Source organism: Aquila chrysaetos, chromosome 12 (genome assembly GCF_900496995.4).
Source record: "Aquila chrysaetos chrysaetos chromosome 12, bAquChr1.4, whole genome shotgun sequence".
In the NCBI taxonomy this organism is placed as follows: Eukaryota; Metazoa; Chordata; class Aves; order Accipitriformes; family Accipitridae; genus Aquila; species Aquila chrysaetos.
The window spans coordinates 1,418,983-1,444,529 of NC_044015.1; the positions used below are offsets into that span (position 1 = coordinate 1,418,983).

General features: G+C 65.8%; 4 protein-coding genes across 4 annotated transcripts; 1 reads left to right on the forward strand and 3 right to left on the reverse strand.

The window, feature by feature from the left end:
- Nucleotides 1-104: 104 nt before the first annotated feature.
- On the reverse strand, nt 105-3,073 carry LOC115349458 (plasmalemma vesicle associated protein). Its single transcript, XM_030033797.2, has 6 exons — nt 2,436-3,073; nt 1,948-2,038; nt 1,142-1,731; nt 683-806; nt 503-581; nt 105-408 (listed from the first exon to the last, which is right to left on the reverse strand). The coding sequence occupies exons 1-6, from the start codon at nt 2,811-2,813 to the stop codon at nt 402-404; spliced, it is 1,269 nt and encodes a 422-aa protein (XP_029889657.1). The 5' UTR covers nt 2,814-3,073; the 3' UTR covers nt 105-401.
- Nucleotides 3,074-3,484: 411 nt separating this feature from the next.
- Nucleotides 3,485-5,203, forward strand: LOC115349662. The gene is made up of 2 exons (XM_030034210.2): nt 3,485-4,341; nt 4,943-5,203. Exons 1-2 carry the CDS (start codon nt 3,898-3,900, stop codon nt 5,201-5,203), a joined length of 705 nt encoding a protein of 234 aa, XP_029890070.1. The 5' UTR covers nt 3,485-3,897.
- A 51-nt stretch (nt 5,204-5,254) lies between these two features.
- On the reverse strand, nt 5,255-8,066 carry LOC121233730 (putative ciliary rootlet coiled-coil protein 2). The gene is made up of 5 exons (XM_041128157.1): nt 7,737-8,066; nt 6,588-6,684; nt 6,283-6,415; nt 5,972-6,055; nt 5,255-5,756 (listed from the first exon to the last, which is right to left on the reverse strand). Exons 1-5 carry the CDS (start codon nt 8,064-8,066, stop codon nt 5,747-5,749), a joined length of 654 nt encoding a protein of 217 aa, XP_040984091.1. The 3' UTR covers nt 5,255-5,746.
- An 8,611-nt stretch (nt 8,067-16,677) lies between these two features.
- On the reverse strand, nt 16,678-24,543 carry CILP2 (cartilage intermediate layer protein 2). Its single transcript, XM_030034030.1, has 9 exons — nt 24,396-24,543; nt 22,716-22,814; nt 22,099-22,371; nt 21,656-21,838; nt 21,090-21,248; nt 20,715-20,975; nt 20,463-20,571; nt 20,208-20,365; nt 16,678-20,106 (listed from the first exon to the last, which is right to left on the reverse strand). The coding sequence occupies exons 1-9, from the start codon at nt 24,454-24,456 to the stop codon at nt 17,714-17,716; spliced, it is 3,696 nt and encodes a 1,231-aa protein (XP_029889890.1). The 5' UTR covers nt 24,457-24,543; the 3' UTR covers nt 16,678-17,713.
- Nucleotides 24,544-25,547: the final 1,004 nt, after the last annotated feature.

Genomic DNA, 25,547 nt, shown 5'->3' on the forward strand with positions numbered 1-25,547 from the left:
CGGAGGGGCGCGTGAAGCCGGGACGGGATGTTCCCGCTCCCCATCCCGGCCGTGGCCTCTGCATCCCCCCCATAGGCATTTAGACACACATGCGGTGAGCTGTGTCGGTGCTCAGGGCCGGCTCTATTTACAGCTGCCGACCGCCCCGTCTCCAAGCATACAGGTACATGCGCGGGGGAGGCGAGCGTATGGGAGAGGACGTACGTGGGGGCTCGGGGAAGGGGACAGGGGAGGGTGGCCCTGGCTCCTGCCATGCTGGTGGCCCCCCCGGGGGCGGGGGGAGGATGGCAGTGGCGCCGGCCACTCGCTCCCGGTCGGGTTTTGCCATCCATGCCGTGGGAAGCACCTCCTGGGCTTGTCCTCGAGCCCCTCGCCGCCGTTTTCTGTACGCCGCTCGGCCGTTAGCCGCTGCGGAGAGGGCAGGATCAGGCCCCCAGTGCCCCCAGCCGCCTTCAGCCCCCCCCCCCCAAAGCCCGCAGGCTCCCGCGCTGGCCCCCCTCACCTGGCGTTCTTCAGGGTGGACGTGTACTGCTCCATGATCTTCTGCACCGTCCGCTGGATCTCCTCCACGTTGATTTTGCCTGGTGGGACGGAGGAGCGGGCCCTGAGCTGGGCTGGGCACCGGTGTGGGGGGGGACAGTGGCTCCCAGCGAGTCCCCCCACCCCCCTCCCCAGGACTCACCCATATTCCCGAAGATGCCCTGGTTCCTCAGAGCATCTGCGTAGGACCCGGTGCTGGCAAAGGGTCCCGGCCGCCCGCTGCTGCCCAGCACCCGTGAGCCCGTGATGTCGAAGAAGGTGTCCATCTGCGGAGGAGAGCGGACGGTGGTGGTCAGTGCCGGCACCGCTGGCCCCCGCGGCACCGCACCTCTGGGCAAAAGGGGCCCGAGGGTGCTGCAGCGGCTTGTCCGTGCCTGGGGTGTACTCGCAGCCGTGCAGAAGTGTGTTTGCAAAAGAAAGTATGCGTGTGCAAAAGTGCACGCGCAAAAGAAAGTGCACGCGCAAAAGAAAACGCCCGTGCCGAGGTGCGTTTGCAGAAGGGCGCATGCAAAAGAAAAAGATATGTACCCAGCCTCGTGTGCTCCCGGCACGGCCACGGAGGGTGCCCAGGGATGTCCCCATGCCCCGGCAGCTCCCTCACCTTGGAGCCCATGCAGATGTTGAGCTGGTCCTTGAAGTACCCAGCCTGCGCGGCGGCTTTGCTCTTCTCCTCCAGCTCCTTGCTGAGCTGCTCCTTCTCCACCAGCAGCTTCTTCTTTTCCTCCTGGTTGCCCTTGACCTGTTTCTCAGCGTCCTGCAGCCGCTTGTCCAAGTCCTGCTTCTCCCTGGAGCAGTTGATGCGACATTGGAGCATGTTCATGTCACAGACGCTTTTCCCCATGTATTTGGTCTCCCGTTCCTGCTGCCAGAGGAAAAGCCCCTCCATCTGCTGCGTCAACCTGGTGACCTGCTCGTTGATGTCGCTGCAGCTGTATGGGGCGGCCAAGCCCTTGATGCGCTGGAAGTAGTAGTTCATGTCGGACCTCAAGGATCTGCACTCGTGCTTCAGCAGGTCCAGGTTGGATTTGATGGGCTCGCAGGCGATCCTGGTGTTGAGCAGGTCCCGCTGGCAGCTCTCCTGCTCCTGGGTGGCTTTGGTCAGCGTGGCACCTGCTTTGCGGCAGTTTTCCTCCAGCTCCTTCTTGGCCAGGGCTGTCTGGTCCAGCTGGTTCCGCAGCAGCGCCTTCTCGGCTGGAGGGGGGGGAGGCACAGGGTTGGGGTGCATGGTTTCCCCCCACCAACACTAACTCCCACCCTGTATCATGGGGTGACACCCCTGCCTGGCCCGGGGAGGGGGCAGACCCCCTGTACAGCCTGCGGTGGGTCCCCAAGGGGTGCTGGGGGTCCCCAGGGGGCTGGGAGGGGGATGCCCAGGGTGGGGGGACAGCCCGGGGGGGGGTCCCTTACCACTGCAGCTGGCATTGATGACGCTGATGGTCATGTGGCACTCGTCCAGCTTTATCTTCTGGTAGAAGATGATCTTCATCATCTCCTGCAGCTGAGGTAAGGGGAGGAAGAGGAGGGGGAGTCAGAGCGTCCCGCAAGGGCCCCCCCCCGCCGGCATCGCCTCATTCCCCCCAGGCGGTGGTGAGAGCGCTGGGGGCTGGTGAAGGCAGGGGGTTGAGGAGGATGAGGAGGGGGGCTGTGAGAATGGAACCCCCTCGGCCAGTGGCTGCCTCTGGAATGCCAGGGCTGAGAGCCCCCCCAGGGCTGGGGGGGCATGTCAGCGTGGCCAGCAGGCTCTGCCCCCCCCCCCCCCATCCATCCCTGCTGAAGCTTGCGGGGCTGAAGCAAGGTCCCAGCTCCCCACAGCCCCCAGCACCCATGGGTGGGCTGCTGCCCCCAGTTCCCGGGGGGCTTTTCCTTCCTTCCCCGGGGAAGGGCGGGGGGCTCACCTTGGGGATGGGGTTGGTACCCTGGGTGCTATTGCACTTATCCAGGTCCCGTTGCACCTTCTGGGCGAGGACCTGCAGCCCTTGCTTCTCCTTGAGGGTGGCGTTGAGGGTGCGTGTCAGGTTCATGTTCCTCCCGCTGAGGGTGATGATCTTGTTGTAGCGATCCTGCAGCTGCTCCTCCAGCAGCCGAAGGTGCGTGTCGGTGCCCGCCTGCGCGTTGCCGTACACCATGAACAGCACCAGCCCCAGGATGATGAGGAATTGGATGAGGGAGGTGAAGAGAAAGATATACTTCACATAAAAACCACAGTCCCGCTTGGGCATCGCTTCCTTGGCTTCCAGACCAAACTTGGCCATGGCGTAGCTGCTCTTCTCCATCCCACCGATGCTCTGCGCACCCCACCCCGCGACAGCCCCTTTCAACGGGGCCGCGCCGGGGTGGAGCTTGCTCCCGCCGCCGTGTTTATATTGCTGTATTTAATATTTCCTTCTGCTGGGCTCCTTCCTGCCTCTCCGGATGCCTCAGACCTCCCGGGTTATCACGATGCAGCTTCTGTTTGCGGGAGGACTATTGTTCCCGATTGCTAACAGAGGCGGGTGAAGCGTGGGACCCTGCTCCCCCTCCCTGTGCCGGGGCTCAGCGCTCCCCGGGGACCAGCTCTCACCCCAAAACAGCCCCCGCCACGGCAGGCACTGGGGATGCCCAGGGAATGAGTCCCCAGGGGCAGGCAGGGTGGGCTGCGGCTGCCTGCGCTCGCTGGTGGGGTGATGGAGGAGGATCCCACCGCCTGCTCCGGGTACCCCGGGGTTGGTCCTGGCACCGCGTCCTCGTGGTGGGATGGTGGCACGCGAGTCACCAGCGGACCCCGCTGCTCGCCGGGTTGGTGGCACGCAGGGACTGATGCTCCACGCCTGCTCTCCTGCAGCTTGCAGGCAGGGGAAGGATGCGGCCAGGCCCTGGCTTGCAAGTAGGGTTGGCAGTGGGCTGGGGTGGGTGACGTGGGGCCGTGGGGTGAAGCCACTGGTGGGAACCTGTGGCTGCGGCTCCCGTGGGTGCTGTCACCCCACAGAGCCACCATCCTGCCACGGGGCCCGGGGAGCCGCTCCTGGTCTCTGTTCCCTGCCGGGGACATCTCTGCTGGGCAGAGAGCAGCCGGTGGAAGGGAGCAAGGGGCAAATCCAGACATTTCTGTGCCCACCTGCGGCACTGCCACATCCCCAGGCTGCCAAGGAAGCCCCGGCCGAGCACATGGAGCGCGGGTGGCCCTGGCCCCGTGCGAGGACGGCCAGCCGTGCCACCATCGCTGCCGTGGTGGCTCAGCCCAGCCGGGCACGGATGGAAAGAGCCGTGGGTTTGCAGCCATCTCCCCCTTCCCGCTCCAGGTCTGGGGTCCCCTGGGTCCCACACTGGGCTGAGGGGGGAGCCTGGGGGTGAGGGCTGGCTTGGGGACAGGCTGGGGACATGGAGGGGGCTCCTCAGTGCAGGGAAAAGGGGTCACAGCGGGAGCGGGCAGCACCATGGCAGGGACCGGAGGGAGGGGGAACGGTGCCCATCCGACCCTCCGTACTGGTGACCGCAGACGGACCGTGTTCGGATCTCAGCCGTGGCCATCGCCACCCCGTCCCCATCCCGTGGGAGCCCTGGGCTGCGGTGGAGGGGCTGGCTGTGCCCGGGACACCCCCCAGCTCTGCAGGATGCCCAGCCAGGGCTGGGGGGGGGGGCTGGCTGGGGGGGGGCCGAGGTGTGGGGCCACGCCAGGCGCTGACCCCGAGCCGCTTGCTGTTTCCTGCCTTCTGGCTGTGCCGTGGTCCCTGGGGACCGGGAAGTGTCTGCGATGGTCGGGATGGTGTCGGTCCTGAATCCATTCTCAGCTACTGCCGTTTCCTTCCTGAGCTGCAAATAACGGTGAGTCACCCCCCGGCCCCCCCCTGGCCCCACAGCAGGGACACTGCCGGGGCTCTGCCGGACCCCTGACCCCAGGACCCCGACATGCCAGTGGCTTTACTGGTCAGATGCTCCCTCTGGCATCTCACCCCATGGGCTCCCCGCAGCCTCCCGGGGTCACCGGGCATCCCGACGGGGTATCCGCCCCCGCCCCGGGCTGCAGACCCTGCCTCTGTCCCATTTTCCCCCCGGCTATAATTAAGCTTTCCCATGCTGAGGGCTGGTGCTGCGTTGAGGTCGGGCCATGGGAATGGCTCTACCCGGTTCCCCTCCCTGTCCCAAGTTGCTGGGGGACTGGGGTCTCCACTTTGGGACCACCGGGTTTGGGGTGTGGGAATGGGGCTTGTCCCCCCTCCATGGGCTCTGCAGCCCGGGGACCCCCCGACACAACCGGGGGTCATCTCGCAGAGGCACTTTCACCTGGAAAACCGCCTGCCAGCACCTTCCCTGGCCCCCAAGCCAGGACGGGGGGCAGTGAGGGGCACGGGGGGCAATGTCCCATGGAAAGTGCAGGCAGGAGGAGGCCGGATGCCTGCGTGCAGCCTGCCTGCCCTCTGCACAGGATACCGCGACGGCAGGAAAATCTGCAACTTTCCTGGAAACTTTCTTCAAAGCGGATCAAAGATGCCGGGAAGCGACTGCAAAACAGCAGCAGCTGATGATCCCCGTTCCCCTCTTCCCCGCCTCGGCCCCGTATCCCTGGCTGGGCTCCCCCCCCGCCCCAGGGTGCCTGTGGGGTCCCTGGCAGAGCCGGGTCCTGTCCTGGCAGCCGCTGGCACCGCGGTGGCAGAGCGCGGTTAAAGTCCTGGGGGGTGTGTGGTGACCGAGCAGGGCTCTGGGGATGGCTGAGCTGGTGGCACAGGGAGACGTCCCGGTGAGCAGAGCAGCCTTTATTGCCCGAACACCTCTGCCCAGTGTTCCCAGTTTCTGGAGCGTGCTGGGAGCGTGGCATTGAACCCTGGAGCTGATGAAGGAGCAGCTCCAAGCAGTTGGTGGGGGAAACCATCCCTCGGTTGAGCTAAAACTCTGCCCAAAAGCCGGACAACCGACCCCTCCGGTCCTGCCGTCCTGCTCCGGCGGTGGCATCGGGACACACGGCAGCATCACGATAGGCGACAGGATCGGGACACGTGGTGGTATCGGGATACAGGGTGCCATCGGGACACAGGGTGGCATGAAGGCACACGGTGACCACCAGCATCGTTCATCTGGACACGCTGGCTCCAGTCAGGGCTGAGCCGCTGCTGGGTCCCAGTGCTAAGGGGCGCTGTGGGACTGGGAATGATGGGCTCGACGTTGGGGTTGGGGGGGGGGGTGCCCGGCCCCCAGCCCCCAGCAGGGAGGGGGTCGGGGGGCTTGTGGGGCTTCAGCCCTTCCTGCAAAAGAGGAGAGAGCAGGGAATGAGTGAGTCCCCACACAGCCCCCGGGTCCTGCTCCCCTGGGGACACCGGTGACGATGGCACCTGCCGGGAAGAGTGGCCATGAGCAGCCAGGCTGGCCGCACCGGCGAAGCCCCCTCCCCAAACCAATGCTTGGGTCGTCCCCCCCCCTTTCCAAGCCCTGCAGGTAGGCCAGCACCCCCAGAAAGTACCGGGACGGGGGGCACCTGCGCCCGGTCGCTCGGTCCCTCGCCCGCCGCCGCCGCAGCGCGTCGACCTCGGCCGCGTAGTCCCGTCTGTGGGGAGAGCGGAGTCGCGTGAGGGGGTGTCCCTGTCCCCGGGATGGGGGGACGGAGGGTCCCCATGGGCAGAGAGGGACAGGGCAGGGTGGCGGAGGGGCTGGGTGTGGGGCTGGGTTGGTTTGGGAGGGTGGGTGCTCTGGGGGAAACCATCCCTTGGAGGTTTGAGGAGGATGGAGGGGGTGCCCGGCCCATGGAGGGGGGGGGGGACACAAGGACCTTACAGGGTGGCTTCGAGCTCTCTCTGCCGGGCCTCGCATTGCTCCCCGCGCGCCCGCAGCGCTCGCTGCTGCTCCACCGCCGCCTCCAGCCGCTGCCGCAGCCCCAGCGCCTTCTCCTTGCCCTGCGCCAACTCCTCTGCGGGACGAAGGGGACGGCGGGGGGGGGGGGTCACCCGCGCACCCCAAACCCGAGCCCGTTCTGCCAGGCGTTGCCCAAAGGGCTGGGGGACCCCCGGGTGAGCTGCTTGAGCGGGGTGACGGGGGGACCTGCGCCCCACGCCGCCGCTCCCGGGGGGGATGGAGCTCACCTTGCAGAGCCGCTTTGCCGTGGGCCAGTTCAGCCCGCTCACGCCGCAGGGCCAGCACCTCGTTCCCCAGCGCCGTCACGTTGGCCTCCAGCCTGGCCTGGGGAGAGGGGACACGGCGGCGTGGGGACAGGGGTGGGAAGCGTTCTCCCGTCTCTTCGTCTGCTGCTGGAGGTCCGACCCTCCTCACCACGGCCCCATGTCCCCAAGCTGTGCCCCATGCTCCTGGTGGCCTTAGGTCCCCCTGTTATGTTTCTCGAAGGGGTAGGGACATGGATTTGGGGAAAATCCCTCTTCCTTGGAGGGATGGCTCAGCCTGAGCTCGGTGAGGATGCTGGCGCACCAGGGATGTCACAGGAGCCCCAGGTCACCCAAGCGCCCCGTGAATGGCATCCCCAGTGCCTGAGAGGGGATGGGGCTCCCCCCCAGTCGGGTCCCCAAGAGGCTGCACAGCCCAACCCCAATCCCGGCGCCAGCCCCGGGAAGTGGGAGCACTTTTCCAGCCTCTCTGGGCCATTGTTCAGCCGGATGAGCCCCGGAGGGGCGGTGGGACCCGGCTCTTCCTCCGGGCTGCGGCCGCGGTGCTGGGGCCAGGTCTTTTCCCAGCCAGGGCCGCAGCTAAAAATACCTGGGAGGAGAGAAATGGCAGCTCCGCACCGGCTCCGGCCTCCGCTGCTGCTTTGGGACGGGGTAATTATATGTGCGTGGAGCAGCTTGGTCACAGCTAAGAATAGCTGCCCCTGGCTGGGCACGGGCACCCGGGCAGGGGGACGGCAGGACCCGGGCTGTGCCGAGGGACCGGGAGCAGCCGGGGGTCCCCTCTTGGGGTGTCCCTTGCGGGAAGGTGGCCATGCACCCCTGGGGTGCTGCCGGTCCACCCATCCCAGGGCTGCTTCTCCCCCTTCCCGGCTCATCTTTGCATCCAGCCTTTGCTCTCCGGGGACTGCGCATCTGCAGCATCCTTCCCGTCAGTGCCGGGGCTTTCCACGACCCTGGTCAAAATCCCCCAAGGGATGAAGCATCACCCTGGTCTTGGCTACTGAGCTCTCCCAGAAATCCCCCTCTCCGCCCCAACGTCGCTCCCCCCCTCCTCTGTGCATGCAGCCGGCTGGCCGAGGACCCCCCTTGTCCCCCATCCCTGCCAGCACCTACCGCCCGCTCCCGGCAGGACGCCAGGCTAACATTGAGCTTCTTGCCGTCACCGCGGGCCTGGGCGAGCTCCCGCCGCAGAGCATCCTCCTCCCGCGCGGCCGCCGCCGCCGCCCGCTGCAGCCGGCTTCGCTCCCGCTCCAGCTCGGCCACGCGGTTCCCCAGTTCCCGGCTCTCGTTGGCCGCCCGTTCCCGGCAGCCCCGTAGCTTCCCCACCGCCTCTGAGCGCCACACCATCACCGCCACCGAGACCGTCACCGCCGCCACCAGCACCAGCAGCATCACGCACAGTCCCAGCACCTTCAGGGTGGCCTTGGGCACCGCAGGGTCCATGCCGGAGGGGGACATGGGAATGCTCGCCCGCTCCGGCGGCGGCTGCCCGGGATGTGCCAGCATCCCCAGGGCAGGTCGCTCCCTGGGTTGCCGTAATTACCGCGTGTGGGTTTTTCTCACCAAACACGGCTTTGGGCTGTGGTTTCTTGCAGGTCACGGCCCAGAATAGACTTTGTTTGTGCTGGAGGTGGGAGGATGCTCTGCCCCGGCGCCCGGCCGTAGGTCACAGCTGCAGGGACAAGCAGGGATGCAGTTGGGGTCCGGTGGACGTTGGGAATGCTGAGGCTGCAGTCTACCTGAGGGTTATCTGCAGCACCCCCTTACCCCCACCGTGCAGCAGGGTCAGGGCTCTGGGTCCCCAAGAGGTGCTGGAGCAACAAAATGCTGGATTTCCACAAGGTTTTTTTAAATTTTTATTAAAAAATCACTTAACCGTGAGGTGCCTGTGGACCCCTCGACTCAGGGCAGCCCTGCCATGTCTCTGTGCCCTCCAACACATGCCCCAGTCCCCTTCTCTTGCCCTGGGCACAGTCCTTGGTGGCTGGAGGGAAATCATCTCCCCACGGTGAATTTGGTGAGCAGAGCATGAAAGGAGGTATAGGCGGTCCCGGGACAGGGCTGAGCGGGCACCGGGCTCCTGCAGCAGACACTGCACCCGCTGCCACCCCCAGACCCCGCCAGGCTGGATGAGGATGGTCCCTCCTCGCCCCACGTCAGGGGACGAGGAATCACGGAGGTCCATGTTCCTGCTGCTTTGGGCTCATAGGAGGAGCATCCCAGGGAGGAGGAGAACCAGGAGGCTGAGGGACGCGGCCGGGAACCTGTTCCCACCCGAGTGCTGGCTCCTCATGTCCTGGAGCTCCTTCTGCAGGTGCTCGTTCTGCAGCTGGAGCTCGTTCCTGGGGGGGGAGGACAGGGAGAGTCGGTGACAGAGCGTGGGGCTGGGGGTGGTGAGGGGGAGCGTGGGGCTCACCTGATGCTCTCCAGGTCCTGCAACTGATTCTGCTGTTGGGCCACCTCTGCCTTGAGCTTCCCGTTCTCCTCTGCAGGGAGGTGACGGCAGACCGGGATCAGGGTGTCCCAGGGGACAGGGATGAGGGTGACTTGAGGGGATGGGGATCAGAGTGTCTTGGGATGGGGATGAGGGTGGCCCAGGGGATGGGGATCAGGATGACCCAGGGGACGGGGATCAAGGTGTCTCATGGGATGAGGATCAAGGTGACCCAGGGGACAGGGATCCGGGTATCTCAGGGGATGGGGATGAGGGTCACCCAGGGGTGGGGGTCAGGGTAGCCCAGGGGCTGTTGTCTGTGCCCACGCCCACCCCCCGGACCCCTCACCCTGCCCAGGACTCACCTTGCAGCTGGGTTACCCTGGCGAGCACCTGCTCCAGCTCCGAGGCTTGCCCCTCCAGCTCACCCTGAGCATCGGCAGAGGGAAGGGGCTGGAGGCTCCGGCTCGGGCGCTCCCTCGCACCAGCCAACAGCACCCAGTTCAAGGTGGGGGGCTGCAGGTTTCCCCGTAGGGTCCCAGTCCCCCACCTGCCAGCAGAACCCCAGCACCTACCAGCTTATTCCTGCAGACTTCCCACTGCTGGTGGGCTTCGGTGAGGGACCGGTTGGTGACAGCCAGCGCCTCCTCCAGCCACTCCAGCCTCACCGAGCAATTCCCCGCCATCGCGGAGTCTGCGGTGGGCTGGCAGAACATGGTGGTGAGGACTACCGCCGGCACCACAACGACCACGCAGAAGACCACGGCCATGTATATCTTCCAAGCTTGCCTGGCTCGGGGCAACCGGTGTGAGCTGCAGCCCTCCATCCTGCCTGTGCTGCCCTGTCCAGGCAAAAACACACCGGGCTGGGAGTGAGCTTGAGTTTTGCTCTAAAATCAAACAGTTTCATTTCTCAAAGAGTGGGACTTTCCAGGAAATCATGTGGTTTGTGACAGGGCAGCATCCGGGGGAGCTAAATGGCTGCTGGGCTGCCGAGGTCTCTCGTGGGGCTGGTGCTGTGCCCCTGCCTGCACCGGGGCTGGTACAGGCAGGGCTCGGGCAGATGCTGTGGGGGACCCCGCCACTGCAGGGGGGGGTGACCCCAGCCCTGTGTCCCAGCGAGTTGGGGGGCAGAGCTGGGGGGCTGTGGGCATGCATGCAGCCCCATGGAACTGCCAGTGGGGTCAGTGCCCATGGGGGGGGGACGACACGGCAGAGCGTCCCCCAGGGCAAGGGGTAATGGGGGTGTAGGAGGTGTAAATGGGGTATGGGATACCCGGAACGTGGGGTGCCTGGGGTATGGGGGATTAGGGATAGGGGGTACTCAGGGTATGGGTTACTGGGAGTGTGGAGAATTAGGGGTACGGGGTTGTGCTGGTTTTGACTGGGATAGAGTTAATTTTCTTCATAGTAGCTGGTATGAGGCTATGTTTTGGATCTGTGCTGAAAACAGTGTTGATAATACAGAGATGTTTTCCTTATTGCGGAGCAGTGCTTGCACAGAGTCAAGGCCTTTTCTGCTTCTCACCCCACCGGCAAGCAGGCTGGGGGGGGCACAAGGAGTTGGAGGGGACCCAGCCGGGACAGCTGACCCCAACTGACCCACGGGATATTCCATCCTATACGACGTCATGCTCAGCATATAAAGCTGGGGGAAGAAGAAGGAAGGGGGGGACGTTCAGAGTGATGGCGTTTGTCTTCCCAAGTCACCGTTACATGTGATGGAGCCCTGCTTTCCTGGAGATGGCTGAACACCCGCCTGCCGATGGGAAGTGGTGTATGAATTCCTTGTTTTGCTTTGCTTGCATGCGCAGCTTTTGCTTTACCTGTTAAACTGTCCTTACCTCAACCCATGAGTTTTCTTGCTTTTACTCTTCCGATTCTTTCCCCCATTCCACCGGGGGGAAGTGAGCGAGCGGCTGCGTGGAGCTGAGCTGCTGGCGGGGGTTCAACCACAACAGCGGTACTCAGGGTGGGGGGTACTGGGGGTATGGAGAATTAGGGATTTGGGGTACACAGGGTGTGGGGTACTGGGGGTATGGAGAATTAGGGATTTGGGGTACACAGGGTGTGGGGTACCAGGGGTATGGAGAAATAGGGGTGTGGGGTACACAGGGTATGAGGTACTGGGGGTATGGAGAATTAGGGGTATGGGGTACTTGGGGTATGGAGAAATGGGGGTATGGGGTCCCTGGGGTATAAAGTAACTGGAGTTTGGGGTGCCTGGGCTCAGGGCTACCTTAGGTAGAGCATGACTGGAGTTTGGGGTAACCAGGTTATGGGTTACCTGGTGTGTGGGGTACCTGGGCTACAGGGGTACCCAGGGTGTGGGGTAACTGGGTGTGGGGTTACTGGGGTAGGTGGTACCAGTCTGCAAACACCTCTGCAGCGCAGCCTCCCCCCCCAGCCCAGTTCTGCCCAGCACGGCTGCCCTGGCTCTGCCTGGGCAAAGGGGCTCTTCTGGGGCCAGGATCCAGCCCTGGCTTCTGGCAAGCGCTTGGCCCTGTGATGTCCGTGCCAGTTCAGGCTTTCACGGGACATCCCCGTCCAGAATGCTCCTGGCTGCTGCTGTTCGGGAGGGTTTTTGTGTGGGGGGAGAGCTGGCGAGGGAAGGAGGAGGGTTAAAGGGGGAGGAAGGGCTGCGAGCCCTCCGCTCCCATCCTTAGGGAGCAGCGTCGTGGTCCAGCCACTGCATGGGCTGGTTTTTGGGAGGCCGGGAGTGGGGCTAAGCCAGCACTGGGGAGAAATTCGAAACGCTCTTTTTTCCAGGAGTTGTGCTAAAATCCTGGGGTTTTTTTAATGCTTTTCCTGCTGGTGTTTCTCAGCAGGGAAATGTCCTCTGAGAAAAGGCAATGCCAGCCGGTCCATCGTGGCCCCGAAGGACCCCGAAGCACTTGGGGGGACCGGGACGACTGCCTTGCCGGGTCCTCTCCCTGCCACTCTGTGGGGCTGGGAGGAGATGGGGGACACGGGATGTGGGGATATAGGGTATGGGATGTGGGATGCGATATTTGGATATGGGATACGTGATATAGGATATGGGATGCTAGCTGTAGGATGTGAGGTATAGGAGGCAGAGTATGGGATATGGGATGCAGAATCTAGGATATGGGATGTGGAATGCACATATGGGGATATGGGATTATGAAATACGGGATATAGGATGCTGGATGTGGGATATGGACTATGGGATGCAGGATGTGGGATAGGGGAAGTGGGATGCAGAGTGAGGGATGCAGGACTGGGGTGACACTCTGCAGCTGGGGATGTCACCGCCCTTCGCACCAGAGATGATCACCCAAATAAATCCAAGTCCAGCCAAGGTGGTGCCTACCAGGAGCAGCCCAGGCCAGGTTGGAGCTGGGGGGCTGAGGGGGCTGGGGGAGTTCCTGCAGTCACCGTGTGTCCACAGCCAGCTGCTGGTGCCACTGCTCCTGCCACCGCAACTGTGCCAGGAAGGCGAGACCCCTGGCACAGAGCCCTGGCACGGGCAGCCCAACCCCAGGGATGCTCCGGCTGCATCCTGGCACGCAGACACAGCGGCCACCGCCTCACCTTTCCTCCCCCCCAGCTCCAGAAATAGTTGTTCCACTTTTAGTATTTTTATTCTGCTGCTTCATGTGATAGAAAAAGCAATGGCTGTAAAATGAAAAACACACAAAATATTTACCAAACTTCAAGTTTTTGAGTCAGATTTTCAACATCTGGAGAATTAAAAGGCTCTGGCAGATTCGGTGAGCTGTCAGCGTAAAGGCTTTAAGTATGTTGTTATTATTATTTATGGTCTGGAGCCTGAAGAGGAATGAAGGCCAAAGGTTTCAAAAATAGCTTGAAAAACGGGAATGGATGTTTTTTCCAGAACCAGCTCACTTTGAACAGCGAGATATTGAGATGCAACTCTTAAAAAATATATCTAAAAAGCAACTGGGAGAGGAATGTGCATTGTCAAGGGCTGCCCCGAAGCCGCCCTGGCGCGGTGGAGCTCGGCCGTCCCCGCGGCGTCCCGGCTCAGGCTTGCTTTGCAAAGCAAGTGTTAGTGCTCCAAGCAGCCCCTCTCCCTCTTTCCACTGTTTTCCCCCAAATCCTGACTTCCAGTGGCCCCTTTCCTGGGAGCCATACAGCGATACCCACCCTGGTGCCCCCGCTCTGGAAGGGGTTGGGGTCTTTTGCCTCCAGCTCCTCCGTGTTCGAGGACCATTTGTTTTCCTCCTCCGGCAGGTTGTCCGGAGGGACCGGCGGGAACAGAGCAGCGTCTCTTGGCCAGACGGCCTGGAATTCGGCAGCTGGATCTGGCCTGGCCCTGCCATCGTGGCAGAGACGGGGAGCTGGCACCTCCCGTGTCCCCCCACGGCTGGATGCCTGGAGATGCTCCGGGTGCCCAGGGATGCTCTGAATGCCCAGGGATGCTCCAGTTTGGGATCCCCAGGGATGCTCTGGTTTGGGGCCCAAAGGGATGCTCCGGTTCAGGGCAGGGGATGGAGCAGACACCTCTGCATCCCCTGGGGCTGGAGCCCTGGGCAGGATGCGGCCCCTGAAGCAGCAGTGCTGACCACGGTGCAAAGCCAGCGAGGATGGGGTATGCAGGGGCACATTTTGGGCTGCCAGGGGCCAGGGCCGGCATACAGGAGAAGCTCCTGCCGTGGCAGCAATGCTCTGCACCCTGCTCACCCCATGGCTTGGCCCCAGGGAGGTGGTGGGGTAGCATGGCCCCCCCAGCCCCTCGGGGGGCGCTGAGAGGAGGGTCCCAGGAGGGTGCAGCGCCTCAGCTTTTCCCTTTCATCCCTTGCCTGCGCCTGTTCCCTTTCAGCCTGAAACATTGGTTTCTCTCCTATTTTCAGTTGGCTTCTTGGTTGCTTTCTTTTATTATTTTAATTTAGGCACTGTCATTATATTTTCCATTATTTAAAAAAAAAAAAAAAAAAAGAAAAGAAAAGAAAGCGAGCAGCTTCCCAAGGCACTTTCCAGCTCCCGGCTGCTGTTCAGAGCAGCTTTTGTTCCCGGCCAGTGCCAGGACGTGCTTGTGGGGTGCAGCACAGCTGCACCCCCTTCCCACTGCCCGTACCCTGGCTCCCTCCTCCCTGTGGGGCTGGTGGGGGTTTTGAGGGATGCAGCCCGATGTGGGGATGCTGTCGGGTGGGGAGCCGAGCAAACGGCAGCCCCATCCCTGCTGTGGGGGCCCCGGCAGCACCGAAGGACGTGCCGATGCGTCGGCGCACCGTCCTGCTCATTTACGTTGGGCTCCGGCCATCCTTAATTGCTGGCGGGGCGGGACAGGAGCTGCCGGCTCCTGGGCTCCTTTTTCCCTTCCCTGCTTTGCTATTCCCTTTTGGCCGGGGTCCGGGGGTAACAAGAAGCAGCTGAGCCTGGCCCCGCCGGCTGCCCCCACCTGCCTTTCTCATCACCACGGGGATATGCATCCCGCACGGAGACGGGGTCTCGCCGTGCCCCCTCACCTGCATCCCATGGTCCTGCCATCCAGGAGCTCTCCCGGGATGTTTCCCTCTTCCATCCCTGTCTCTGCTTCCCAGGCATTGTCGGAGCCGGATGGCCCCGCCAGCACCCACACATCACCCCCCCCAAAACCCACGGCCGGGACCCACCGCACCCCATCGCTTGCCCAAAGCCGTGGGGGACCCAAGGGGATCCTCGCTCCAGCCCCAGCCTCCCACCTGCCCATCACGGAGCTGAGCTGGGGGCATCGCCCGTGCCAAGGGGCTGAGAAGGCAAAAAAACAGTGGTTTTGACCCCAAAGCTGTTGTATTGCAGAAACCACCTCTGGGTTCTCCATCCTGCAGCCTGTGGGTCCGGTGTGGGGTCCCCACGGGGCTCCCCCCGCCGGGTACCCCCCCTCCGGAGCCGCCATGGGTCACGCGGAGCCGCGTGCCGGTGGTTTCTGCTAACGATTACGAGAATTACAGACAAAAGCATCCCAGCTGGCAGCCTTGGACGCTCAGCCGTGTAATCAGCCCTGGGCTGGACTGCCAGGCTCAGCATCGCCTGGAAGCTGGGAGGGGCCGGGGGGTTATTTTGGTACCCAAAGATGCTCCGCAGCACACGGATGGGCTGAGGGTCCAGCCGGCCCTGGCCAGCGCAGGGGGCATTTGGGGCCGGGATTGGGACCAGGGGGCTCCTCGTCCCTGGGGCTGGAGGGTGCAGGACCCTTGGGACGGGGACCGCGGCTTCGGCTCCTGAGCTGAGAGTCCCACACCTGGGGGGGAGCAGCAGGAGGATTTTGGCTGCAGCCCCCAGCCCAGCCCCTGACCCCGGGCAGGTTTCCAGCCCTCGGGAATGCGGGGCTGGGCCGGACACCCAGCACGGACCTCCCGCAACCCTGGCACATCCCTCCGCGTGTGCCCCTGGCTCCTTCTCTGTGTCTGTGGGAGTGGGGGGAGCTCCCGGCCACCCCTTTGGCTCTCCCCAGCTTCCATCCCCCTCCAGCCCCCAGTGCCCGGGAGAACCCCGTGGCACAATGCCGGAGGTCCCAGCCGGCGCTGGGATGGAATCCGGCAAGACGGAGCAGGGCGCAGCTGTGACCGTAAGGGGCTGCAAACGGGGGCGTCCGACCGGCCCTTTTGCGTGGCTGCTTTTTGTCTTTTTTCGCCCCATTTTTCTTCCCGACGCCATAAATAGCAGCAGAGCTGCAGGAGCCGCTTCCATCTGCCCTGCCTGCGCAGCTGCCTCCGACCAAGCCAACCAGATGGTGGAAAACAATCCTGCCCGCTGGCATTCCCCCCCCCCGGCCCCCCGGCACTGCCAGCGGTGCCCGCGGGGGAGCATCCGCCGGCCTTCCCCCGCGAAGACGGACGCGGCTCCCGGTGCGGCGGCTCCCAGCACCCAGGGACGGGCAGCACCCAGGTTTTCTGGGGGTGGGAGCCCCGCGATGGGGTCCCATCCTTTCCAGCGCCTCCTCCCGTGCTGTGCCGCGGCGTCGCCCACCCAACGTGCCGGCGTCGGTGGGTTCTCGTCCAGGCGGGATGAGAGGAGGGGTTGGGGTTTGGCAGCTGGTTTGGCAAACGCGTTTCCCCCCCCCCCCCCGCCCCCCTGGGTGCCCTGTGTCCCATTTGATCTCGCAAGCGGCCGCAGCCAGTATAAGGGTGAAAAAATGCCGCGTCACGGCCAAACCATGTTGTAAAAGGGAAACGTTGTCCCGGGAGCAGGGGGGGGGGTTTGGCCCCGTAAATGCAGCCTGTTCCATTACAGCATCCGCCGGGAGCCACGGGTGGGATGGGGTGTGGGGTGTGGGGGGGGGATGCCTGCGAAACCCACCCAGTACTGCAAGCCGGGGGGGACAGACAGACGTCAAAAACGGACTCGCTGCCCTTCACCCTGGCTGGGGTCACCCAGTGGGTGCCCAGCTCCCGTGCTGGGCGCATCCCTGTGCCGAGGGGGCTGAGGGGCTGGATGGATGTGTGTGTCCCCCCCCCCAGCTGCCACGTCCCCCAGCCACGGGGAGCTGGCGCGGTTCCCCCCGCACCGCCGCCAGCCGGCTGAACCGGGCCCAAGGCAAACAGGAGCCGCCGGGACGGTGCTACCGTGCAGGGCGGGAGGCGATGGGACAGGAGTTGGGGGGGGGAACACGGGTCTGGGCACCCCCGGAGAAGCCCAGCAGCCAGGCAGGTGTACACACAACCTTATATTTTGTAATAAATAATGTACAAATCCGCACGTGCCCTCGGTGCGTGCCGGCACCGCTGCCACTGGGTCGCATCCTGCCATCGCCTCTCGCTCGCTTCCCTGGCCCCGGCGCACCCCAGGAGTTGAGAGGGGTTCCCTGTGCTGGGGAAGGGGGTTAAGAAGTGCCTGTTTTGGGTTTTTTTTTTTTTGCCTGCGATAAAGGTAGTTGGGGCAAAACGCTCCCCAAGGGCAAAATAGCCGGGTTGGTGGCAGCAGGATGGGTGCAGGATCAGGCCCGGCCGGGCTCTGTGCTGAGCTCGGATGAAGGGCGCGGGGACTGAGCTCGGCATCCCAGGCACGCCGCCCACCGCCGAGCCCCCGCACCCGGCCGGAGAGCTGGCACTGTGGTCACATTGCTGGCACCGCACCATGCCGGGGCAGAGAGCGCAGGGAGGGCTTTTTCTCCACGTCCTTGGGCTTTTTCCCCCCCAAAAAAACCCATGTTTCCTTGTGGGGTACAGGGCAGGGATGCAGCGGGTGCTCCCAGCACCCTCAGCCAACGCCGGCCCCGGCACAGGCACACGGGAGCCCTGCCGCTGGGCACGGGATGGAGCGCCGGGCAGGGGACCCCTTCCCATCCCAGCCCCTTCCCCTATTTGCTTCCACCCCCTCTTTTATTCTTTTTTATTTAAATAACCCCCGTGGGGCCGCGGCCCCGCTGCCGGCACCACCGGCACCGCGGTCCCCGGGGCTGAGCACCAAGAGCTGCCCCGCGCGGGGCTGGGGGCGAGGGCAGGGGCAGCACCGGGGGGGGCTGACGAGGCCGGTGGGGGCTACCCACTGTCACCCCCCCTCCCCGCGTCCCAGTGGTCCCCTGCCCCACTGTCCCCCGGGGGCATGGCGGGTGGGTCCCACTTCACGTGTCCCGTGCGTGCGTGTCCCCCCCCCTTGGTCGTTATAAATGAGCGCGGGTAAAAGCGACGGGGAAAGGGAGGGCAGAGCTGAGCCGGGGAGGGGGCGCTGGGGGGGGGGGCTGTGGCACTCACGGCTGCCCCCGGATCTGGCCCATCCTCCGGCGGCTGCTGGGGGTCCGGCGGGTGGCCGTGGGGCCCGGGGCTCGGGCGCCGGAGGCGAAGTCCATCACCTCGGGGGGAGCCCGGCGCATCTCACTGGCCCCCATCTCCCGCCGGATCTCGGCCAGCGCCTCGGCCGGGGCCGTCAGCAGGCGCTGGAAGAAGCTCTCCCGCCCCGGCGGCCGCTCCTGGCAGGTGAAGGTGACGGCCGTACCCGCATCCGCCTTCATCTCCCGCGAGAAGCCGTCGGAGGTGCCGTCGAAGCAACGGCCGATGGCGATCTCCTTGGCCAACCGCGGGTTCTGGTCCGTCACCGTGTAGATGCCGTAGTTGTGACCCAACGGGTCGACCGGTGCCAGCATGGTGAAGGCGGCCGTGTGGTTGTTGTCCGCCACGGGCGGGTGACGGCTCAGGTAGTCCCGGAGGAGGCTGTTGACGGCCGTGCGGTGGCAGCTGCCTTGGGGGACGATGGAGACCAAGGTGCGATCCACCAGGCTCTGGTCGAAGAGCATCCCGCTGCACTTAAACTCCACGCAGGCACCTGAGGTGTTCTCCAGCAGCGTATCCCGCACGCTACGGGTGTCACGCAGCCCATAGAGCTGCCCCCGGGTGCGGGGGTGGCTGCCCCCCACGTTACGGGACCTCACCATGTACTCCTGCGGCCCCTCAATCTGCACCTTGATGAAACAAGCCCTGAACTCCTGAGGGTTGGGCCACCACGAGAGGTAGTCGCCGGTCCAGGAGGTCAGGTCGCTCTCCTTGAAGGGCACCACATTGTACTCATACTTGTCCACCTCCACGCGGTAGAAGCGGAGGTGGTTGGCGCTGACCGGCGCCTCCTCGCACTCCTCGAGGCTGCGGTAAGGGTAGATGGGACCGTTGGTCTCGTCAACGTTGTTGGGGTCGGGCTTGGCCACGTTGATTTGGAAAGCCGTCTTCTTCAAGTTGGGGTCATCGTGGTCCAACCGACGGTAGCCCAGCTTGCCCAGGTAGGGCTGGGACACCCCGATGGCATTGGGGTTGAGCTTGGGGCTGGAGGCCACGGCTTCCAGCTCCTCCCCACCCAGCGTGGCAGTGACATACGCCGAGTAGGCGTCGGGGCGCTGGCCGTCACAGAAAGCGGGCAGGCAGGCGCCGTTGGGACCTGTCACCACGCTGTCGAAGCGACCCCACGCCCGGGGGTTGGCAGGATAGCCGGGCTGGGGCTCCAGGTTGATGAGGCTGATGACCACCCCTTCCAATTGCTCGTAGGGGTTGAACTTCTCATTGCTGTAAGCTCTGACCTTGACGAAGCAGCGGCGGTCCTCCGGCACGTCCAGGTTGAAAAGACGCCGCTCCCGGATCTCCAGGTTCCCCACCAAGAAGGTCCTCTCCTCCCTCTTTCCCCGGTTCCCCCCGGCCGGCCGGAGGACGCCCTCCTCCTCCCACAAGCCTGTCTCAGGGTTCAAGGACCACAACTTCATCTTCTGCAGGTGCTCCGGCATCCGGACCTGCCCCGCATCCATCCGCACCTCCACCGGCCCCGTCTGCAGCGCCGCGCCGCTCTCCCCTTCCAGAAAATCTACAGCGAACATGCCGTAGGTCCGCAAGGGAACGATCTCCCCCTCGGCGTTGGCAAAGCTGAGGTCGCTGGAGGCGGCGCTGGCTGTTGCCATGTCCCTGGGGTCCAGGAAGGTGACGCTGGCTTTGACTGTGCCCCTGAAGACCTCCCCAGAGGGACGGAGGAAGACGCCGGCGGGAAGGACAAGCTCCCCGACGGGCTCCTGGCCGCTCGCCTCCCCCAGCGGGATGGCGTTGCTCCGGCTGCCGTCCAGATCCACCGGCTCCTTCTTCCGCAGCATCTTGACCTCCTGGTAGACGGCACCGCCACGGCGGTTGAAGGGCAGGACCTTGACGGCATCCACGAACCTCTGCTGCCGGTCCACGAAACGAACCACCAAGCGCTGCGTGTCCGGTGGCACCTCGATGGTGAAGGAGCCCTTGTAGCCGGTGAAGCCGACCTTCCTCCCACCCAGGAAGATCTGCCCGAAGCGCAGGGGCTCACCGGTGTCGGCCGCCGTCACCCGTCCCTGCACCAGGATGCGGGGCTGGGTGCAGGGTCCGCAACCGCACTCGGCCACCACCTTGATGGGCAGCATGAAGCCGGCACAGGGGATCTCCCGCATCTCCATCCTCCGCACCCCGCAGCAGTGCCCCGTGTCCGCTCCGCACCCCGACCGGTCGGCCGAGCCGCCGGCACACAGGGTGGGCGCGCAGCGACCCACGTTGTAGTAGCGGGAGCCGGCGGCATCCTGCGGGCACTCGCTGGGCAGCTCCACGAGGCTCGGCTCGGGCTCTGGCTTGCAGCTCTGCTGGCCCTGGGCTGGGGGGGACGAGGGGAGACAGGCGGTTAGGGTGACCCTCCCCACCGCACACCCCATCCCGGCACGATGCTGCCGCTAACGAAGCCCGTCCCGTTCTCACCCAGCACGGTGAGCTGCGCCGGCGCCGATTTGATGGCGCCCGCCTCAGTGCTGGCTTTGCAGTGGTAGGTGCCAGCCTGCTCCGGTGCCAGCCCCCGCAGCACCAGGTGGCTGCCATACCGGTGCACCTTCCTCTCCAGCAGCGTCCCGTTGTGGTACCTGTGGGGACATCGGACGGGCTCAGCGGGGACGTGGCCGGCGCTGCCTTTCCCCACCGTCCCCAGCCGTGGCTTTCTGCCGCCCGGACCCTGCTCACCAGTAGTATTTCTTGGGCACTGGGGTGCCCGAGGCTTTGCAGCAGAAGGTCACCTCCTGCCCGGCCACCCGCACCTTTGCCTTGGGGTGCAGCACCATGTAGGGTTTCTCTGCAGGGGAGGAAGGCGGCAGAGGGTGCAACGAGCCGTGGCTGCCCCCCCAACCCCGGACCGCTCCCCCCCACCACGCATCCTTCGGGGAAATCCCTCGAGGGGTGCACGGCTCGGCCCGTGCCCCGCGCCGCGATGCTCACCCAGTCTCTGCAGCGTCACGTTCGCCACCGCCACGCCGGAGCCGTCGGAGACGATGGGTGCCAGTCCCGGGGCGAAGCCCTCGCGGTGGGCGCTGACGTTGGCGGCGGTGCCCTCGCACAGCCCCGCCGCGGCGAAGCGCCCGTCGGCATCGCTGCGGGCCAGCAGCACCGGCGGGCGGCCCTCCAGGTAGATGCGGGCATCTGGCAGTGCCGCGCCGGTGGCGGAGACGACGGTGCCCTGCAGCGTGCGCTCAGGGCAGGCTGCGGGGTGGCACGGCGCTCAGACCCCGTGGCCACGGCCGGCGGGTGGGGCCACGCGGGTCGGGGGGGGGGACACACCGGGGAGGGGGTTCCCGCGTCCCCGAGGGCAGGTACCTGGGCACGGCGAGGGGGGACATTTCTGCACCTCGGTGGGGCGGCCGGCGCACGGCACCTTCTTGGCTTTCTTGCAGCTCCGGCGCCGGACACGCGTCCCGGCACTGCCGCAGCTGCGAGAACAGGGGCCCCAGGTCCCCCACTCCATCCATGCCGGCTCTGCGGGGGAGACGCCGGGCAGGGATCGGGCACCCCGCTCCACCCCAGCCCCCAGCCCGGGGTGGTCCCCCACCACGGGGACATGAGGGGGTCCCCAACCGGGGAGGCTCCATCCAGTCACCCGTGCCCGGCCAGCCCCGGCTCACCCCCGCGCACCCCTGCCAAGCTATTTTTACCAACACGGCCTCTGTTATTGCGATTAAGCTGATGATGCGCAGGCGGAGGCTGCTTCGCCCGCGGAGCTGCCGCGTCGGCGCGGGGGGCAGCCGCTGCACGCCAACGGCCCCTTGGGACCCCTCGTGCCGCTGGCAACAGGGACCGGGAGAGGAGCCGGAGGTGACCGGCACCAGGCAGCGAGTGGTGGCCGGGGGGCAAGTGGGTGCCGGCAGGGATGCCGGGGTCCCTACCTGGGCAGGGGCCGGCGCTGCACGGCCGGCGCTCCACGGCTTTGCCCTTGCACTTGAGCTCCTTGAGCGCGGCCACCAGCCGGGCATTGACGCATCGGCGGGTGCGGGTCTGGGTGCCGCTGCTGCCGCAGGCGCTGCGCGAGCAGGGGCTCCAGGAGGACCAGTGCGACCAGTAGATGTGCTCTGGGGGTGGTGGGACAAAGGCATTAACTGGGAATCCAGCGCTCGCACCCAGCTCTGTAAGGGACACGTTGCCCCCGGGACGATGCACCCGAGGGGTGACTGCTGGAGCGGGTGGGTCTGGTGTAGCCGCAGCTCCGGCAGCACCCGGTGGGATGCGGCAGCAGGGGGATGACGAGCAAGCAATGGGTATGGCCCCCCCCCTCAACATGCCAGCGGGGTCCAGGGGGGTGAGGTGGGACGCAGCGGGGACGGGCACTCACCCAGCGGGCAGAGGAATCGGATGTGATAGTTGGAGCAGGTCTTGCCCTGCGGCTGCTCCTTGTTGATGCAGCGAAAACCCTTCTTGGGGCTGACGTGCACCACCTCGCCCACGTCCTCGGGCAGCTCCCACTCGGTGGTGCGGGCCTGGATGGCCACCGGCCGCTCGCAGACGCGTCCACGGTAGTAGAAGCGAATGGCCTCTAAGCTCTCGTAGTCCCCGTCCCCCCCAGGGTGGTCGATGTTGAACCAGGACGTCCACTCGGCTCCTTTGCCTGGGACGGAGAGAGCCCTGAGCGTGCGGGTGGGGAGCAGCCCTGCGGTCCCTGAGCACCCCGGGGGGTCACCAGGGCTGGGGACAGCTCGGGGACATTGAGGGCTGCACAGGAGAAGGACGAACGGATGAAAGCACGTGGGGGTGGAGGGCACCGGGTGATGCGGAGCTTTGGGGAGCGCAGGGTGGACACCACGTCCCTGCTGCGAGGGTCCCGTGGGGACACTGCCACGGGGGGGAGATGACACCTCCCGGGCTGGCATGGTGGGCATTGCCCCGTGCAGCCCCTTTGGGGTGTCCCAACTGCAGGACCCGATGACACGGGGGGCTCAGGGACAGCCGTACCTGCCGTGTCCAGGTCGAGGTCTTCCAGGCTGGGAGCTGCTTTCCAGGGCTTCCCCGCCGTGCTGCTCTTGCCCGGCTCCGAGTCGTTCTCCAGGGGCTCTGGGGGAAGCACAGGGTGAGAGCACCTGGCGCTGGGGCACCCTCTCCCCAGGGCACCCAGCGGTGCCCAGCTGGTCCCTTGCTAAGCTGCGGGCACCAAAGGAAAGCTCAGCCAGCGCTGGGACATTCCGTGTCCCAGCGGGGATGGGGACCCCCCCACCCTGAGCCCCCCCAGCCCCGCATCATCAGCCGGGCGAGGGGCTCAGGGCAGGATTTACCGGCTCCACGGGACCAGGCTGGTGGTGTCACCACCCAAGGTGGCCGAGGACAGGCTGCAGCCTCCTGGCTGGCCAGGGATGGACCGAGGGGCAGCCGAGGTGGTGCCGTGTGGCGAGTCCGGCCACGCCGGGGCCCACGCTGTGTCCACAGGCTGCACACCGGGGAAATGCTGCCCGCGAGCTCCCGGCTGCCCTGGGGTGAGCTCGGCCCCAGGGGTGATACGGGATGGGGAGAGGAGCCAGGGTGCCCACGCACGCACCCGCCATCCCGAGGCCACGGCACGAACCTGGCGTCACACCGAGCCCCACCAGCCAAACCGGGAGGCGGGAGGATATCGGGCTGTAAAACCGCAGCCGGGCGAGCGGAGCCGCTGCCGCGGCAGTGGCCAGTGCAGCGGGGCTCGCCGTGCATCCCAGCTGGAGGGTGTCCCCCCGGCAGCTCCCACCGAGCCCGGCTGGCCACGTCCCACCGGAGTGTACCCCGGTGAGCCGGGGTCTCTAAGGGCAGCCCTGCCTGCCCCTCGTGCGGGTGATCCGGGGTGCTGAGACGGGAGGGTTCAGCCGTGCTGGAGGGGATGGATGCGGGGAGCAGGTCCCCGGAAAGAAATCTGGTCCCTGGAGAGAAACCTGGCCCCTGGTGCCCTGACACTGACAGGCACTGGACGGGATGCTGCCGAACACTCAAGACACCCCTGTGCAGCCTGGACCACTGTGAGTACCCCACGGGCATGCAGTGGGCACCATCCCTCCACCAGCAGCAATCCCACGGCAAAGGGGAGCCTCGACCCTGCCACCTCCTGTCCCTTCCCCAGGTGGCAGGGAGCTGGGGGACAGCCGGACCCCTCGCAGCCCCTCTTCTGCAGGTGGATGAATTTTGTCCCCAGTCCAGGGATGTTCCTGGCTCAGTCTGGCACCGACGCTGCCCTTGGCACCTTGCAGAGACCCCCACGGGGCTGGAGGGGGCTCAGCACCGGGAGGCAAAAGCCCCATGGAGCAGCTGGCGTTGCTGAGCCAGCCAGGGCTTCCCGCAGGTGCTCGGCCATCCAGCGCCGGAGCAGGCAGGGCTGACGGGGACACAGCGCAGGACACGTCCCCGTCCCTCGGGTGACACGGCCACAGGGAGGGCAAAGCTGCCCTGCGCCTCGCCGATGCATCCTCCCACCATCCGATGCCAGAGGGAACGCTCCCGGCCACGGCCACGACCCTGGCGCACCTCTGACCCTGGCACACATCTGGCCCCGGCGCACATCTGGCGAGCGCTCAGCCCCATCCCCATCCTGCCCCGTATCGCCGCCGCCAGCCCCCGGGAGGGCGGCACGGATGGGTTCGCCGTGCCACGGTTAGACGGCAGAGCCGGCCTTACCTGACGCCCCGGCACCGTGCAGGGCGGCGAGAGCCAGGAGGGCCAGCACCAGCTCCCCCATGGCTGCCCGCGCGGCGGCAGGTCGGCCGGCGACTGCGAGCGTGGCGGCACCGTGGGTCTATATATGAGGCCTTTCCCCCTCGCGCCGGCAGACAGCAGCAATCGGCTCCTGGCACTCGGGGCCGTCGGCTCTGCCGGGGCTGGATCGGTGTCAAGAGGGAAGCGGGAAGGAGCCCTCCCCAGCGAGCCGGCCGCACGCTGCCGCTCGCCGCTCCAGCCCGGGAAACTTGAGGGTTTGTTTTTGCAGGAGCTGCTAAAATTGGATGCGCTTGGGAATGCGGAGGGGAGGGAAGGGAAAAAGCCGAGCGAGCCCGGCCTCGGCGCTCCTGCGGTTGGGGTCGGGGTGCCAGCACTCCCTTGGCACCCGTTGCCTTGGGGCACGGCGGGCTGGCGGGGGCCGGTGGGCGCCCGTGCCGTGACCTGGCCCACGTGGGTGTGCCGGAGCCGCCCGTGTCCCGATGCCGAGCTGGAGCTGAGGCCGGGCAGAGCTCGGTGCACCCATGGCCCCAACTGCCACCCCGGGGCTGCAGGATGCAAAGCGCCCAGTGGTGCTGGTGTGTGATGGCGGGTGGGGACCCCCCCCCAGGGGCACCCCCAAACTGCAGCAGCCCACAGTTGGAGACCACAGCCCCCTCCCGCAGCCCAGCCGGCAGAAATCCCGGCGCATTCCCTGCATTCCCCAAAACTCCGGCTGCACGGAGCTCCCCGGCGGGGGTGGGGGGGGAAGTAGCTCCCAGCGCTCTTGCAGGGTCAAGAACACCCTCTCTGCTGGGACAGGTGGGGACGGTCCGCAGCGGTGACTTGTCACTGCCCTCCCTGTTAATTAAACACCCCATAACGAGGGGGCTGCTCCTGCAGCCCTTCCCCGGCACATTTGAGGGTTTCAGGCTATGGGGGGATGTGGCAGCACCGGGGACCCCGCAGCCACCCACGGGACCCTGGCAGTTGCCTACGTCCCCATGGGGTGGGTGATAGAGGAGGTCACGCCGGGTCTGTCCCCAAAAGCAGGTTGGTGACAGGTCCCAGGGGATGCAGCATGGGGGGGGGGTTGAGCCGTGCAGGGGGCCGAGTCCCCTGGCATGGATGGAGTGT